Source organism: Pseudophryne corroboree, chromosome 4 (assembly GCF_028390025.1).
Source record: "Pseudophryne corroboree isolate aPseCor3 chromosome 4, aPseCor3.hap2, whole genome shotgun sequence".
NCBI lineage: Eukaryota > Metazoa > Chordata > Amphibia > Anura > Myobatrachidae > Pseudophryne > Pseudophryne corroboree.
The window spans coordinates 783,744,255-783,763,308 of NC_086447.1; the positions used below are offsets into that span (position 1 = coordinate 783,744,255).

The window sequence follows — 19,054 nt, forward strand, 5'->3', positions numbered from 1 at the left end:
CCTTTTGGGTTGATCTATTGACTGTTTAGCTTTTTACTGTAGCTTTATCAACCGGATGCCCCTGCTGTCAGTGGTCCTTCTCCAGACGTACTGTAGTCATGTCCATTGTTGTGTGTGTGTGTGTGTGTGTGTAGTGGTGGTGGTGGGGGGCAGCGTTTTTTTGGACTTGGTGGGCAAAACGGGGGGCATATTGGGAGAATGTGAGTAGATGGATACAGATCTTGCTGCGGGAAGCAAGATCTGCGTCCATCTCTGAATAACCTCCTATGCGCAAAATAAATATGGAGAACATCGAAGCAATGGGTTTGTCAATGGCTGTTCTGACTGGCCACAGCAGTAGCGACTCAGACGTCATGTATGTGCACATATGCATACCTCCCAACATTTATGATACAGGATGAGGGACTTTTGCGTGGCAAAGCCGCACCCAATTTGGAAAGGAGGTGTGGTCTATGGTAAAGGGGGTTTGGCTTCATGGGAGTTCCACGATCGTGAGCCACATCCCCATTTTCATCACTGAGCGGGCATGCCCAGCGCTCTGTGAGCTGCTGGCATGCCCCCAGTCCCTCTGTATCCAGTGAATAGACGCTGTGCGTAAGACAGATATATATAAAATAATGGAAGGCTTTATTAGCCATACCCTCCAATATTTTACACATAAAGGGGTCATTCCGAGTTGATCGCTAGCTGAAAATGTTCGCTGCGCAGCGATGATGCAAAAAAAGGCACTTCTGCACACGCGTGACGTACTTTCACAACAGCCGATGTAGTTTCAATCAAGGTCTACAGTCGCACTGGTGGCCGCAGAGTGATTGACATGAAGTGGGCGTTTCTGGGTGTCAACTGACCGTTTTCAGGGAGTGTTCGAAAAAACGCAGGCGTGCCAGGAAAAACGCAGGCCTGGTTTGGTGAACGCAGGGCGTGTTTGTGACGTCAAATCCGGAAATGAACAGTCTGAAGTGATCGCAAGAGCTGAGTAGGTGTGAAGTTACTCTGAAACTGCACAAAATTATTTTGCAGCCGCTCTGCGATCCTTTCGTTCGCACTTCTACTAAGCTAAGATACACTCCCAGAGGGCGGCGGCTTAGCATTTGCACGGCTGCTAAAAACAGCTACCGAGTGAACAACTCGGAATGACCCCCAAAAACCGATACAAATTAGGAAAAGGGGCGTGGGCATGGAAAAAGGGGGTGTGGTCACGCCCCCTTTCCTATGCTTTCAATAGAAGTTTGGAGAGTCAAAAATCGGTACAGACCGTAATAAAAAGGTACTGTACCTGCCAAAAAGGTACAGTTCATCAGATGCTAATGAACCTCTCATATAACAGTTTATTTCAAATTGCAAAGTGCAACATAACATAATGGTCCATAATAAATGAATGTTAATAATAATGTTAAGAGAAAGAAAAAAAATTAAAGTACAAGACCAAAGGTGGTGGGGAAATTAAAATAAAAACATAGAATAAATGGGTGACAGGAATAGATGCTGTATTAAATAAATCATAACATTAATAATAATAATAATAATAATACTAATAATAATAATGTAATAATTATAAAGTAACCAATTTTATTCTTTCTCTTAGTAGGAAACCAGTTGACAATTCGCAGTAGCAATAAAGTTGTTTCAGAGAAAAAAAAGAAAACAGAAAAGGCCCAGGGTGGGCGGAGTTACGGGACGGTGGCGAGCTGGGCAAAAGGAGGAGGAGGAAGGAGGCAGTGACAGAGGCGGGAGCTGCTGCCGGGGGAGCCACATACACCGCAAATCACACATACGGGAATAAGGAGGAGACGGAGCCGGGCACAGCCTGCAGCACAGGCATTAAGAGCCGGCTGGATGAAAGAGACTCCTCACCTCAGACCCATCCAGGAAGCTGCCTCCTCCTGCCAGTCCGCTACACACGGCATCCGCCACAAAATGGACGGTTTCGCCGGCAGTCTGGGTGAGTGAAGGCGCCTGAGCACAGGCTCCATGTGTCACTATTGCTGCTCCCACCTGTACTGCTGAGAAATGGGGAGGGGGCTCTGTCACACATGTCACTCCAACTGCAATGTGTGTGTGTGTGTGTGTGTGTGAATAATATATATGCATGCAGGAATGTGTGGCGTGTGTGTATATATATATATATATATATATATATATATATATATAGTTGGTTTTGTTTTTTTAAAGTGTTTTGGGCTGAACTGCACTGTACCCACTCACATTCTCCGTCCTCTCTCTTCCTTTTCACATATTAATAAATGTATGGGAAGCTCATTAAGATTCTTAATAAAGAAGCATTGATAGTGTGAACCCCCTTTAACACTGTAACGCTGGTTAGAGATGAAAGAATGCAGTGCAGTTTTTGTAGTTGTGCGAGGAGTTGTATTTGGTAAAGGCGCAGTGTGCGGCAAGCATGTGGACCTTGTGCCAATGAAGCGTGTTGATTTACAGTTACATGTATCAGTGTCATTGGGGAAACTGATTGCTATGGGTGGTACCTGTTGTGCACATGCTGACCGTGACAGTTGTTTACTTTTGGTGTGCTGAATTACATTGGCTTTACATAAATTTGCACAGTGGATAGCATTGCTGGGCGCTGGGGTTCCACTCCAACAACGATATTATCTGTGTGGAGTTAGTATATGCTCTGTGTTTGCATGTGTTTTCTCCAGGTGCTTTGGTTTGGAGTGATGACTAAAATGGACCATAGTTTCCCTGGGAGATAGAAGTACCACTGAGGCTGGGAATGGTGTGATTAATTCAAATGTCCTCTGTACAGCGCTGCGTTTTGTGTGCGCTATATACACATTGTTTAATAGTCCCTTTTTTTTTACCAGCATGAAAGCAATGGATTATACAGTGGATGGATGTAAAACCATCTTGGGATATATACTTTGTTGCAAATACTGCTGGACTGTATTCTGAGATGCAACAGGTATCTCTTCATCTGCTGCAAGCTGTGGCAGAGTGCTGAAGTTTCCTGACCTGCCAATATGCTGCTGAGAAACCCAGTGAGTGCTGGTTGTAAAGTGGTCTGTAGAGTTACCCAGATTGTTGATGCATCTCTGAGCTGTTCGGTGTGGTATTTAAAATAGTAACCTCACTAATACCCCTTTCACATCGCACTGAAAACCCGGTATCGACACGGCATATTGCCGTGTCGAAACGGGTCCGTGTGCGATGTGAAAGGTCCTTTTGTTGAATTAGCGGGTCGCCTGACCCGGTAATTCAACCCGGTAAAAAAGAAGGGTTCTTACCGGGTTGATTACCGGGTCAGGCGCAGTGTGAATGGGAGCCGTTCCGACGCGAATCGGCTCCCATTCACAGCATAGGCAGAGGCGGCGCAGGAGATAAGCTCATCTCCCGGCGCCGCCTCCACCCCCGCCCCTGCTGCTGCTGCGCCCTCCACTGCTATGGCAACCGACCCGGTATATTGCCGGGTCGGAAAGCCAGCAACGGAGCGCAAATGCCGGATCCCACCCGGTAAGTACACGTTTCTCTTACCGGGTAGGATCCGGCATTTGCGATCTGAAAGCGGCATTACTCATACATGTTAGAGTAAATTAAAAAAATAAATAAATATATATTATTATTATTATTACCAGTTATTTATATAGCACACACATTCCCCAGCACTTTGCAGAGATCATATTCGACCTTTCACGTTAGTCCCTGCCCCAGTGGAGCTTACAGTCTATTCCCTAACACATGTACACGCACACATTCACACTAGGGTTAATTTTGTCATGAGCCAATTAACCTACCTGTATATTTTTGGATTGTGGGTAGAAACTAGAGTACTCGGAGGAAACCCATGTGGGGAGAAAATACAAACTCTACACAGTTAAGGCTATTGTTGGAATTGAACCGATGACCTCAGAGCTGTGAGGCAGTAATGCTAACCAATACATCATCCGTGTAGGCTTAACCGTTGTCTTGAGCCTCATGACGTTTGAAATAAACCGCAATGTTGCATCAATGGGACGTTAGCCCTTTTATACATGTGTGTGACTTGATGAAGTCCAGAGAGGACGAAACGCGTTGGGTGTTATGATATATACCCTCTCAAAAAAGCTAAGAACCTTTTTTGTACTATTTTTATGTTGATCTTACTTCCAATTTTATACTGTTAGGAATTTATTCTCCTGTCTTTTATTAGCTTGAACTATTGTATGCTTTTTTTACATCTTTTACTTAGTTCCATTGATTTCTCACTTAATTGCTGGCTCCTTGTTTTAGGGCCATTGCTTTTATTTATTTTTATTTACTTTTATGATGGTGCTAATTGCAGCTTATTAAATTTTTACTATTTTTAAAAATGTTTTTACTGCGTCTCCTCCAAATTATAAGACACCATTGGTCGCTGAAAATCACCTTATTCCTTCTTGCATATATCTATCTATCTATCTATCTATATTCCCCCCCCCCCCCCCCGGTTGCCACAACACTGAAGATGCACCTGGAGACTGTCTATTACATCTGATGGTTATTATTTTGCATAGAATTACATTGCTTTGTCTGCCCACTGCATGTTGCTCAATGCTGCAAGAATCTAAGGGGGTCATACCAAGTTGATTGTAGCTGTGCTAAATTTAGCACAGCTACGATCATCTTCCCAGACATTTGGGGGGACGCCCAGCACAGGGCTAGTCCGCCCCGCATGTCAGTCCGGCCCCACCCCCGCACAAGTAAAAAAAAAAGCATTGCACAGCAGCGATGCTTTTGTACTTGAAGAGTAACTCCCGCCAGTGCAGCTCCTGTGGCTGGCCGGGAGTTACTCGTCACTGCCCCGAGTCGCAGCGGCTGCGTGTGATGTCACGCAGCAGCTGCGGCCCGCCCCCCCCCCCCACGCACAGTCCGTCCACGCCTGTTTTGGCCGGACCGCTACCGCCCAGCGACCGCCTCTGCCTGTCAACCAGGCAGAGGCGATTGCTAGGTAACGACGGCCTTTGGCCGTCTGGCATGCGCCGGCGCACTGCGTCTCTGGTGCATGCGCCGTTCCGATCCGATTGCTGCGTTGTGAACAACTACAGCGTGCGATCGGGTCGGAATGACCCCCTAAATGCAGCTTCAGTGACAGGAACTGATGAGGAAGTATAGTCTGGTACATAACCCCCGCCCCTCCCCAGAAAACTCCATGTGCAAGCTGAATTGTGTGTGTATCTATATATCTGTATTACAGATTCTGCAGTTGCTGCTAAACCTAAGCTACTGTTGACCATTATGCATTGTACATTTTATGCATTTCTGCAAATGTTTTATTGGGAAAATGGATATCGATTGTTGTTTTACCTATTACAGCTACATTGTGGTCCATAACTGTACAGTAGTCATATCTTTCGTTACACCGTTATTTTTGCTTTCCTTTCACCAGCTCCATTTGTCTTTTTATTTTTTATTTTTATTTTGTTTGCAATAAAAAAAACTTGACATCCTGTTAACTAGTGTTAAATTTTTAACAGGAAGCCATCACTAATTAAGCCAAAATATAAGTTTACCTCTAGCAAAGAAAAATATATGTATTTTTTTAAGCCATTTTTTAAGGGTATGATCTAATTTGTATCATTTTTATATTATGATAGTGCATGTTTATCAAATTAATAATTACTCTTGTTAAGCTGGGTACACACTGGCCGATATATTGGCTGTTCTATTGAACAGCCGATTTCTCGTGTACGAGCGATAGGTCTATGAACTCCGTCATCCCCAGACCTATCGCGTCAGCCCTGCTGCACAGCGGACGGCCAATATATCGTTGGATATAGAGCGGTGACTGACAGCTGAACTTGGCTGGCGTGTGTCAATCTCTCCCCCCCCCAATTCATGACGTCATTCACGTAGGATCTGGCAGTGTGTATGCAAGGCACAATGCCAGATCTGTCTTTATATATATCTGCAGATCAATTGACAAGGGGTGCAATTTGGGTGTTCAGAAACAATTCATCTTCTGTCTAAAGTGATGGGAGACCAGCAGACGCTATTTAAATGTTTTTCCTTTTAGCGCGCATGTCACGCCCAATCAGACTAGGTTTAGCCTCCTTAAGCAGCTAAACCCTTCTAATGTAATTAGCACAATGAGAAAAAATGTTGTTTGGACACACACAGAGCCACTATCAAAGCTGCGAGCAGAAATCCCCCCCCCCCCCCCCCCTATTCTTGTGTATCAATGCCTATTTCCCTATAGATTGTAAGCTTGCGAGCAGGGCCTTCCTACCTCTGTCTGTTTTTGCCCAGTTTTATTCTATTACTGTTCTAATTGTAAAGCACAATGGAATATTTCTTTATAAGAAATGGTTAATAAATAAATAATATTCGCGCCCGAACGGAGCAACAATTGAATTGTACCACCTTGCACCAACAATTGAATTCCCTTCTGAGCAGTAAGGGGTTGATTCAATAGTTTCACCTCATGGCTGCCTCTAGGTGTCACCGTATTGAGCAATTCAATGTGGGGGGGGGGGGTTGGGGGATGACATTTCAGCTTAAAGCCTCCTGAAGTGGTTAGCTAAAATGTGCCCATGGCACTCTTGCCTAAGCAGTGGGAACACTTGAATTGCTCAAATGGGTGCCCATAAATGGGTGCCCATAACGTTTGGGCACCCACAAAACAATTGAGTTCACCCCTAAAAATACTGAGTCAATAATTTTGATAAACGCTTACATTTAATGTGGAGTATAAGTGATGTTTTTAGCACATCTTTGGCGAAAAATGTGGGCTCATCCATGATGTCCAGGGGAACTGTGAGATGGGTCCCTAACATCCCTAATTTTAGTGGTTCCCAAACTTTTTGAATCACTGCACCCTAGAGTATCAGAATTGTTGTCACGCACCTCTAAGCCAAAAATTTCTTTCTGAGAAACCTAGAAAAAATATTCAATCAAGTAAACTATTTATATGTCATCCTTTGTCCAGTTATGTGGTCAGGGACAAGATTTGCATCAGTTTGTCCACATATTTTATGATTGGCAGCCACCAGCACTGGCTTTGCCTATTACATTGACCGTAAATAATTTTAACTGGTTCTGGACCACCAACCCTGCAAGAGCCTTGCGGCACCCATGGTGCCTAGGTACACAGTTTGGGAACCACTGCCTAATTTAACGAAGCCCCTCGCTGCATTCGCCACAGGTTCTGTTCCCACTCTATGGGTGTCGTGGACACACACGAGTGGGAATGGTCCCTGTTAGTCGGCATACCGACTGTCGGGCTGCCGTCCATTCTGGGTGCCAGCGGAGCAGTTTAATTGTTGCTCTGTTGGGGTGTGAACAGCTATTGGCAGCTGCATTTCAGGTCTCAGCCCCCAGAGGTGGTTAACTGAAACTGCGAAAATTCTGCTGTTTGGATGCCCAAATAGCACTTCTTGTGTAGCGCCCATTAGTTTAGTCAGGTTTAGCAGGTTTATGTGGCTAAACCTGGAGTGCCTGTGCACAAAAAAAAAAAAAAAAGGAATTGCAATCCCCCCACCCCCCCCCAATCTCGCGTCACTTTAGACGGAAGATTGGGTGCTGTAAAGCAATTGAATCGCCCCCTGCTGTATGTGTTCTTATTTCTACTTTTGCATGTACAGTATATGGACTGAAATCGCAGGCGAAAAGGACGACACACAACTTCATAGTATACATAGTATTAGCGATAAGAAACAAAAAGTTTATATTTTAGTCCCTTGCGCATCGCGCTGAGTGCTAACTGCAGTTTTTCCGTGTTATCAAATTTGGGAAGTGGTTTTGATAAAATCATTAACAAAATGCCTAGCTTGTAAGTACATAAGTTTGGTCTAACAAATAGTAACTGGGGGGAGAGATGTGTGCTGACCGATCTGTGCTAGATCGCTCAGCACACATCTTCCTTGTGTGTGCCCCCCTTTACATTTATTATGTTCTTTGCAATGTGTATGCACTGCTTATAGGGTGGACAGTTGTTGATCTTAATCAGAATGCTAAATTGTTATGCATTTATTGGCAATTTGTAACCATATAGTTTTGAATAGATTTTACAGTGTCCATTTTCTTCCTTTCTGAGAGATAAACATGTGCATCTTTATTCAGGGTTAGACGCGATGTGGGGGAAAATACAGTAGATTTAATTTTTTTTCAGTAGAAAAAAATGTATATAATGCAGTCAACCCTCAAGTATACCCAACAGGTCATATTTTGAGAATTTCTGCTTGTTAAAACAGGTGGGGTAACTACTGAGCATGACTAAAGAAATCCACAAAACATGTCCTGTTGGGCACTTGAGGACTGGAGTTAAGAACCACTGATACATGTTTCTGTGTATTATAAAAAAAATAAACTAAAAACAAATGGTGAGTTTATTGCTGGGATAAAGCTCGTTGGGGGAATTCAGTTGTCTTAGTGCTGCTATAATTAATGGGCTCCTGTTAATTAGCGCGCTTATCACGGCAAAATAGACCATATTTAGCAGCATAAAGCAGCTAAACCCATCTAAAGTTCCGAACTCTTCTTTGATTTATGCTCACCACTCTGCAAGTGGAAATCCTTTATTGCTCCCGTCTGCAGGGAACAATTGAACAGCTCTGACAGGCATGCAAAAATAAATTATAAATTGCATTATATTTAGTATAGTTTAAGAATGTTTGTTTTTAGCATCCACTGACAGTTGACTTAAACACAGCATATACATACAGTACATAGAATTGTGTGCTGACGTCATAATAAACTTATGTTCTTAGACATACTCCTTTCTAACCAGCCCTGAATTTGCATTGGTCACCCCGAGTACTAATAGTGTACATTTATAAAGATTGATGAGCCATTCAGACTGCGTTCAACACTTGGTGGTTGTAATTCAGTGCACCACAAACAGATGGAAGCCAGCTGTGTGTGCCTACCCTAATGATCTCCACATGTACAGCTATTTACATCAAACTGTTCAGATTTTGCACGCAAAAGTTCTAATTAATTAAAATCCCATTCACATGTTGTGGAATGATGAGAATAAGACAATCCGTTTGGCCGATCAGGAACCAGAAGACCACTTGACAACTATTCCTTCAGGTCACCACTTCCAGACCAAAGTAGCAGTCAATCGGTATGGCATCCACTATAGATTATCATGGCCAAATTGCACAGTGATTGATAACAAATAGATTTTATAATTTAATTGTTATTTTATCCTAAGTTAAGCCACTGATTGAACATAAGACCATATTGATCCTCGTCAATTATAATAATGTAATTTTGCTGTATGTTCCATCCACTGTGTACAGCTCTATGGAACCCTTGTGGAGGCTTTATATATAAGACTATAAACGACGCATATGATCCTGTGTGTAAATCGTGGAAGTACAGATGTAGCCGTATTCATCGTTGCTGCTATGTTTGTCCACATGCATCGTGGGTGTGAATATACTTACGTGCCCGTGATTGTGCGTGCTACCTGTAGCAGACAAGTCGTGGGTGTGATGAGCCTGGCTACATCTGTAGAACAGACTCTAGATCTCCCACATACATGTGTTTGCAGTAAAATAAGACCTGTTGATGATTATTCTCTATTAAACCACATTAGCTTTTATGTTAAAGGCTCTAAACGGCAGGATGTAATGGCGTCCGAGTTTGTCGGAGGCGCACGATGTCGGCCGAACTGTTTTTTTTTTTAAACGGCAGTCATTTACAAGACAAAACCATGCCTTGTTAATGACTGCAGATTTAAAAAAAAGCCAATGTGTGGCCGGCATCCCGCACCTCTGGCAAACATCCCACCGCAAGTTTTTTGTTGTTGTTTTTTTTCTGTTCAATAGTAAAGCAGCACTTTGTGACAACCATATAACAGGTCCTGGATGATTGTGTAGTAATGGTATAGTGGTTACCATCCTTCTGATAACTACAGTATCTATGGGGTCAGTTCAGTTCTGTGAGGATTGAATAGCGCAGGGAATTAGCTCCCAGTGCTATTCAGTTCATCGCGCTGTGACACCCGACGATAGGATTACTTCTCGCACCCCGCCGAGAGTACGAGCAGAAATCGTCTGACAAAAGTGCTGACACAATGCTGTTTTCTGACCTTAGTGCGGCAGAAACTGCATCGTTCCCGGCACCTTAGTCGAAGAATGCCGGTTCTCGTGGCAAAACACCCTGTTTAGTCTGTGGGAACCAGCCTTCTGCGACATAACAGTGCATTGAATTGAATAGCATTGGGAGCTACGTCCCGGCGCTATTCAGTCCGCTCAGCATTGAATAGACCCCTATGTTGCCAAAAAAATGGCAATATTTAGAACCAAAAGCTCCTAGTTTTGTTGTGGATGAGCTAGCTGTCAGTAGTGATATTTGTGTGATCTCTGGTGCAAGTAAGTCTGCAGTTGTCGGATGCCCCTGACTCCAGCTGTTAGCGGTCATAATAGTATCTCGCTGATCCCTGAACTGATGATATGCAGGCGAGTAGTGACATAGTATGATTTTCATTCTGCTGCCTGTGGTTTGGTGGAGCTCCACTTTTTACTGTATTCCTTTGTAATGCAACTTCAAAAGCCAAAGTTTGAATATTGAACAAGCAAAATCTGAATGACGTTTAATAAAAAAAAAAATGTTATGGGCCCCGTATCAGTGTATTATCTTGAAGATGTAATCCTGTAATGCAGATAATACACAATAAGTCATGATAAAGTACATTTGCTACTTTGAATTATGGTTTCCTAATTTTATTGTACAACACAAGCTACCCTTGCATCAACCTAGCTCTTTATTTCAGAAATGCTAAAGTTATTTATCTAAAACTGTCTTCTCCAACTCCTTAGCCTGTGGCCCTTTATGGAAATGAGCATAAGGCAATTTAATTGCACAAGAACTACCATGGTTTGCTGTGGTGCAGGCATGTGTTTTATTTTTATATTTTACTAGTTACTTTTTGTTGTGAAAAAACCCAGTATAGTTGTGAGATGAATTTATTTTTTTACTGATCATTAGGACTAAACGTATGCATGGTGCTCCAAGTATTGGGTTGGTGATGCTACTGGCAGGTTTAGGGACACTCTCCTAAAAACCACAATGTCAATATTCTCACCATGCTGAATGTCAAACTACAGTAGTGTACCTCAACCCTTCAGACCCAGAGGTCAGGCATAACAAATGTGACTGCAGCACTTTATGCTATCAGTGGGGATGGTTTCATTCTCATGACTGGTAAACTTGTCTGTTTCTGTAGATCAGTTGTCTTTATGAAAAAATAGATCTTGCAACAAACGCAATTGTGTGTTAAAATAGGTCACAAAAAGTAAGTAGCATAATGGGGTCGATTCTATTCGGCAACTTAAGAATAGCGCCGGGAATTAGCTCCCGACGCTATTCAATTCAGCTGCTAGTGACCCGCAATTGTCGGGAATTCTTCTCTCATCCCCGGGGGATGAGAGAAGAAACCCGACAAAAGTGCTGCCTCGCGGCCGGCGCGAGGCTGATTCTGTCGGGAATCAGCATCGCCGCGGGTAGTTAAGTCGGAGAATGCCCGTTCTCCAGACAAAACTACCTGTTAAGTCGGCGAGAACGGGACATCGACGACTTAACTGGAGCTGAATTGAATAGCGTCGGGAGCTAATTCCCGGTGCTATTCTTAAGTTGCCGAATAGAATCGACCCCAATGATTCCAGATGCTTGTAAATTCCCATGGGTTTGTTGATCAGGTCATAGCGACAAGGGTCTAGACTTGGTAGTATAGCTGTGCGGAACTGTTATTTTCAGGGGATGAATGATACAAATCAGTGTACCTGCAGAAGGCTAAAATGGGGATGAAGCAACCTGTACAGCCTCCATGACGTGTTGAAAATGAAATTGTAAGGTATGTTCCTGCGCACTCTCTTTGCTGCCCAGTGTAAGGTCCTTTCCTGATGTGTCACCACACACCTGTAAAAGACTGATAAACAAGAAAGGTAGGATGGACCTACTGTTGGCGCAAAGATAAGATGATGGTTGAATTTCACCGTGGGATCAAAGTCCAAGAATGATGGTAAGGAAGTTCGTTATTGTTCTCAATACGTGTTCTTCATGGAAGTAGCTTTCAAAGATGTTGCATGTAGAGAGAACACAAATAATGTACAAGGGTTCAGTGGGATTCCCCAAAAAAGTTAATTTGAATGAAGGTGACTTCTGCCCGGACTCTATGGACTATAGTGATACGGGGAAGTGTGCAGGTATCCGTAAGGGTTCACCCTGGTGTTTCAAGATAGGCGTGGCTCCTCACATGTGTGCTTACTTTCAAACACTTGGAGAAAGCCTATAAAGGTTTCTTTAAAGCCTCTAGGTAAATACTCCTGGTGCCAAAAATGTGTGTACCCCAAATATTCACAAATACTTCTAGATGATGCTCACATCTAAGCTTACTTCAAATAGACGTCGTACTTTCATGTAGCGGTTTCTTTATTTCAGCAGGCTGGATGGTCTTCCTCGATCACTCCCCGACTTCGTATTGGGCTCAGTATAAACCACAAACACGAAGGGGTGTGTGAGGTTTCATATACATTTATTAAAATTATTAAAAACAAATTCTGGATTGCATACCACAACAAACAGTCTTATGGATGTTTATACAGCAAAATCCAACAGTGAAAGAATGATGTGAACCCGGGATGTCTCACCGTTTTCCTGCTGTTAGAACTGGTTGGAGTGGTACCTCAAATCCTCACATGCTCCACCAACGCGTTTCAACTTTTTAGTCTTTTTCTTTCTTGAAAAAGACTAAATAGTTGAAACGTGTTGGTGGAGCATGTGAGGATTTGAGGTACCACTCCAACCAGTTCTAACAGCAGGCTTTCTTCAAGTGTTTGAAAGTAAGCACACATGTGAGGAGCCACGCCTATCTTGAAACACCAGGGTGAACCCTTACGGATACCTGCACACTTCCCCGTATCACTATAGTCCATAGAGTCCGGGCAGAAGTCACCTTCATTCAAATTAACTTTTTGGGGGAATCCCACTGAACCCTTGTACATTATTTGTGTTCTCTCTACATGCAACATCTTTGAAAGCTACTTCCATGAAGAACACGTATTGAGAACAATAACGAACTTCCTTACCATCATTCTTGGACTTTGATCCCACGGTGAAATTCAACCATCATCTTATCTTTGCGCCTACAGTAGGTCCATCCTACCTTTCTTGTTTATCAGCCTCCATGACGTGCTGAGAGTGTCTGTGTAAATGGCAGCCTTGTTTTTTTTTTTTTTCATGCAGAGAGATTTTGATTTAGAGCAGGATAGCGAGGTGAGCAAACCATCAAATGCATGCTTAAAAGGTAATTAAACGGCAAAATTTCTTTGGATTACTGCTTTCAGAAATATTTTATGTAATCTTTAGTTAGTTTTATTTAAAATTTTTTTTTTTTAAACATTTTATCGCTTTAAAAAACAAAAGCATCAAATATATAAATGGACATATGTGTATCTCCAAGATACCAGATTATCAGGCTACAAGCTAAAAACTGAGGAACCGCACAGGGGTGATAAAATGGGGTGTAGTATGTGATGCCGGTGGTCGGGCTCCCGGCGGCCAACATACTGGTGCCGGAATCCCGACCGCCGGCATACCGACAGCTGGGCGAGCGCAAATGAGGCCCTTGCGGGCTACGCACGCCAAGCTATCTGTTCTCCCTCCAGGGGGGTCGTGGACCCCCAAGAGGAAGAAAAGATGTTGGTATGCCGGCGGTCGGGATTCCGGCACCGGTATGGTGGTCGTCGGGAGCCCGGCCGCCGTCAACCTGAAGACCACTCGATAAAATGACCATTGTTGAATATCACTGGATAATTCTCAACTAGAGTCAGATAGTGCCAGATAAAGGTTCACATGGGCCTGGAACTGAAATTTATAAAAGGCCTAATGTGTGCTGCCGCAGGGGATGTGACTAGTGATGTGGGGGGCATGACCAGTGGTGTGGGGGTGTGGCCTGCATCATGGGTTGTATAAAAAGTCTTCTTTCAATTTCCCCGCCCCCTATACACTTATACAGATGTAGCCACGGTCATCCATCCTGCAGCTTGGCATATTTGCGGCAATCAAGTGCGCCCACGACTAGGACGCACCCATAGGAATACAAGAGCAGCTCAGAGCGGCCTGTGTGCCCGTGCGGCCGAGCTGCAGGATGGATGAGCGTGGCTACATCTGTATCAACAGTGTAATATGAAAGTCTACAAACAAAAGGAAACCATACTTTTTAACCTGACAAAAAAGGAAAAATGGCGCTTAGTGATTATATGAATTTGAAACCTCTACTAAAGACATTATGGGTCACTAATACCCTTTTCAGACAGCTTGAGGCGGGTCGCACCCAGGAGCCTGACACGGGAGCTCCCAGGGTGTAACCCGCTTCAGGCGCCCCTGCTGCCGCTGTCTGCAACCTGGCATATTGCCGGGTTGATGACGTGGCAGGAGCGTTTGGAGATCACATGATCTCCAAGCGCCGACCGTACACACACAGTGAAAGGGTCGCATCTACCCGGCTCCCATTCACACCACACAGCGTGCCACCTGCTTGCTACCAGGGTGGAATTACCGGGTCGCTCGACCTGGTATTTTTCCCTTGAAAATTTATCTAACCCATTCTTAAAGGTGTTGACCATTACAACTCCCTCAGGCAGGGAATTCCAAACACGTATCGTCCTTACCGTAAAAAAGCCTTTACGCCATATTGTGCGGAATCTCCTCTCCTCTAACCTGAGCGAGTGTCCATGAGTTCTCTGTGTTGATCTAACCAAAAACAGGTCCTGCGCAAGATCTGTATATTGTCCCCTTATATATTTGTAAATGTTGATCATGTCCCCTCTTAATCTCCTCTCTTCCAGTGTAAACATGCCTAGTCTTGCTAGCCTTTCCTCGTATTCCAGCATCTCCATACCCTTAATTAGTTTGGTCGCCCGCCTCTGAACCTTTTCTAGCTCCAGGATATCCTTTTTGTAGTATGGTGCCCAGAATTGTACACAGTATTCAAGGTGTGGCCTCACAAGTGATTTATATAACGGGAGTATAATACTCTCGTCCCTAGCATCAATTCCCCCGTTTTATGCATGCTAATATCTCATTAGCCTTCTTTGCTGCAGTCCTACTTTGGGTACTAAATCAAGTGTATCAATAAATAAGCCCTATTTGTTATAAAATTTGAAGATACCCTGTTCAATATTTGTCAAAGTCGACTGTCGATCAAAATAGGAAAGCTGTCATTTGTTTCACTGTACCTCGGAAAGGTGGGGTTTTTACTAGTGATGAGCGGATTCGGTTTTACTCGGTTCTCAAAACGGCATCTTATTGGCTCACGGATGTCACGTGTTTTGGATAGCCAATAAGATGCCGTTTTGAGAACCGAGTAAAACCGAGTAAAACCGAACCTCGCTCATCACTAGTTTTTACAGTCCAAGTTTGCATTATAATTTTTTTTAGCCACTGTAACTATAGTAGTCAATAGAGGGAGAATGGCTTTCCTGCCAGATCCAAGATGCCAATTATCCAAATTTGCACATAATAATTCCAGTGTATCTAACAATAGTCGAAGAGAAAATAAATTAATAAAATGCAAAACTTTGCCACAATATTTGCGGGTTTTCCCGCACTCCCATAAATTGTGAAATATAGTAGCAGATGTGTAGACATTTAGGGCATTAACAACTTCCTCCTGCTACCATATGACTGCGTTGGGCCTGCAAAATGTACACCCTGTAAATGGTTTTAAAATGTGTTTCCTGTAATGATGCAGATAAGAGACGTTAAGTGGTGGTATAATATTTAAAAGGGGATTATGATCTGTCAATGAGGGCAACAGGCATTTCCAACTCGTCAGTGTGGATGACTAGAAAGAAGTGGGAGATTGATGTGTAAGCATTGTTGTAATGTATCTAGGTGGTCATTCCGAGTTGTTCGCTCGCTAGCTGCTTTTAGCAGCATTGCAAATGCTAGGCCGCCGCCATCTGGGAGTGTATCTTAGCTTAGCAGAATAGCGAACGAAAGATTAGCAGAACTGCTACTAAATAATTCCCTACAGTTTCTGAGTAGCTCCAGACCTACTCCTAGACTGCGATCACCTCCGTCCGCTTAATTCCTGGTTTGACGTCACAAACACGCCCTGCGTTCGGTGAGCCACTCCCCCATTTCTCCAGCCACTCCTGCGTTTTTACCTGGCACGCCTGCGTTTTTTAGCACACTCCCTGAAAACGGCCAGTTTCCGCCCAGAAACACCCACTTCCTGTCAATCATACTATGATCACTCGAGCGATGAAAAAACGTCGCTCGAGCTTGTGTAAATCTACAAAGTTTTGTGTGAAAGTACTTAGCGCATGTGCGCTGCGTACCATGCGCATGCGCATTTTTGCCGGTTTTTCATTTGATCGCTGCACTGCGAAAATCGGCAGCGAGCGAACAACTCTGAATGACCCCCCTAGTTTTTTAAAGTATTGAGGCCTGTCATTTTAATAAGGAATGCAGTTTTTCCGTGTTATCAAATTTGGGAAGTGGTTTTGATAAAATCATTAACAAAATGCCTAGCTTGTAAGTACATAAGTTTGGTCTAACAAATAGTAACTGTTTTTTTTATCTCTAAGTTCCTGAAAGGAAAGCAGTGAGCCCCCTGGGTCAAAAATGTTGCGTAGGGCAGCAATACCCTTAGCGCTCCAAGCCTGAAAAGTAACATTATCTAAACCCGGAGGAAACAGTGGGTTACCCCAAAAGGTTGTGAAATGCATGTTTTGATGAATACGACTTAGTCTATGATTTATAGCTAACAAGACAAAATATGTATCTCTAAAGAGAATGTTGTTCAATACTCCAGACGGAGGGCTAGAACGAGGAGAATGTAATAATTCACTAGGGGAGAACGGGCATAAAAGGGTAAGTTCCAAGTCAAGATTAGTGTAACAACCACGGTTATATAGCCAATCCAGAATGTAACGAAGAAACACTGTTCTGGTAAAGTTGCATATGAAAATAGGACCTTTTAAAATATCAAATTACTTTAACAAGTTTTTCCTTATTTACAGAATTATTTTTTTTTAATAGAATATCTCAAACACTTTACGGGATGATTCAATTGTTTATCGAGCTCAATATACCGTCTAAAGTGATAGGAGGAAGGTGGGGAGTGTGGATTGCTTCGCTGGACACCAGCTAGTGCCGGCCGTAGGGCGAAACAATTGAATCGCCCTGTTTTGTGTTGTAAATGTACTTAAACTAGCTTTAAATCCATGAAATACAAAGTAAGAATGTATGCTTATACACAGCATAGGAGGATTGTTCGTACACTTGGTCCTCATTAAAAAAATGTGACCACCTCATTGGGGGGAAATCAGTAGAAGCTGCCCGACGGCAGCAATTCAGTAGATGTGCAGTTCGGGTGCTCAGCAGCCACGGAGGCCACATTTTTTTTCTTTTTTTCTTGCAGACTTCTGAGGTGCAAGAAAAAATGTGTGCTAACTCGGCACTTTGGGCGTCCAAACAGTGAAATATTTTAAGCAGTTCTCGTCTACTTTGTTGCAATTATGTTAGATATTTTTTAAAAATGACTTTAAAATCTCTGGGTCCTATGGTAGTTGTGTATGGATTTTATAGAAACTTTAATTCTTTCTGCAATCCGGGTGTCACTGTCATGGATAGTGAAGCTGTGAATATGCGTCTGCTCTAAGAGGTCCAAGATTTACAATAAAAATAAAGAAAATGAGAACAATAACAAAGCAATGAGGCTTGGCTGCCGCTTCACGCAGTTTCATCTCTGAAAAACATGGCTGGTAAGGAGCAGGCCTAGCCTTGGACCATTCCCGTTTCCATGTCCTTCAGGAGCCGAAAATTGGCTGTGGCATTCTACAAAAACATAGGATTGGCAGAGTCTTATTAAATTAATATTGGTGTATGCTTCATATAACTTAGACTGGACTGGATTCAGAAACCCGAACAGACTTCCTTTTGTTTAATATAACTTACTTACTTTTTATTTTATGTTACAGCTCATTACAGTTTCTTTTAGACATGGGAGAGAAATAATCTGTAGATTGAAGTGACATGCACAGTAATTTTTTTGCTAAAAGGTTTTAATAAATTAGTATAATAGAGAACTCCCGGTCGTCTCCATTTCTTTTTCTTGGAGCTCCATCAAGTTACTGTAGTTAATCGTCCCTGGGACCCAAGGATCTTTATTTATGTTAATATATGGATGTAACTTTGGTCTGTCAATAAATTTATGCATATAAAAATATAATAGAAACATGGTAGAAGTAAAAGTAACATCAAAGGATGTTGTGTCCTCCTGCAGTTTATTTGAAACGCACGGCTTTCCGACAGTTTGTTTCTTTGAATATGAACGTTCTGCTGAAATGTCTGCAGAGGCTACATTTGTCATTTCCAAAGGCAGCACCAAAATAAAATCAACATGTTAAATGATAATATGAAGACATTGGTGAAGAACTCAGAAGTAAGATAGTCTACTTATTTTAAAAAAAGATGCGTAATGCCATGAATTGGCTTTTGCATTGGTCATCTTATGTTGAAAAAAAGCTTTTAAACCCAACATTAGTCCTCTTATTTTGAGCATAAAATTACGCTATGCTGGTCATGTTTTTTTTTTTTTCTTCAGTATTCAATACTCATTTAGGGATATATTTTATCAAAGGCCAGAGAGAGATACAATTGTCAAAGTACTAGCTAATCAGCTTACATTTTACAGGCTGTGTTTTAAAAATGACAGTTGGGGACTGATTGGTACTTTTTTCTCTCTCACAATTTTATCTCCAAGCTTTATAATTTACCCCCTTTGGCTTGTCTCATACTTTGTACCTTGGACATATACAGTGCAAATATCGGCCCAATCGGCTAATTGAGTCGACAATTACAGTTGAACGGCTGCAACAGAGCAACCATTATTACTCTGTTGGAGAAAAGAACAAACGGATGTGATAAGAGTTTAGCTAATTGAAATCACAGCGGGAAATTCAAATGTTTATAGCGCTATTAGCCGCTAGATGGTGCCTGATGGAGCAATTCAAATGTTGCTCCATTTGGGTAAGAATAGCTGCCGGTGTCGGCATTTCAGCTCGCAGCCTCTGTGGGTGGCGAGCTGAAATGAGCAAATAGTAACCTGTTTGGGCAACCAAAC

At 42.7% G+C, this 19,054-nt stretch overlaps 1 protein-coding gene across 4 annotated transcripts in view; it reads left to right on the forward strand.

Annotated features, from left to right (window-relative positions):
- Positions 1–1,667: 1,667 nt before the first annotated feature.
- The window catches only part of EML4 (EMAP like 4), a 351,793-nt gene continuing 334,406 nt past the window's right edge, over positions 1,668–19,054 (forward strand). For all 4 annotated transcript variants that reach the window (XM_063918316.1, XM_063918317.1, XM_063918321.1 and 1 more), the window contains exon 1: positions 1,668–1,942. In XM_063918316.1, coding sequence (XP_063774386.1) covers positions 1,837–1,942 — 106 coding nt within the window. In that variant the 5' untranslated portion in view covers positions 1,668–1,836. The remainder of the gene's footprint in view (positions 1,943–19,054) is intronic.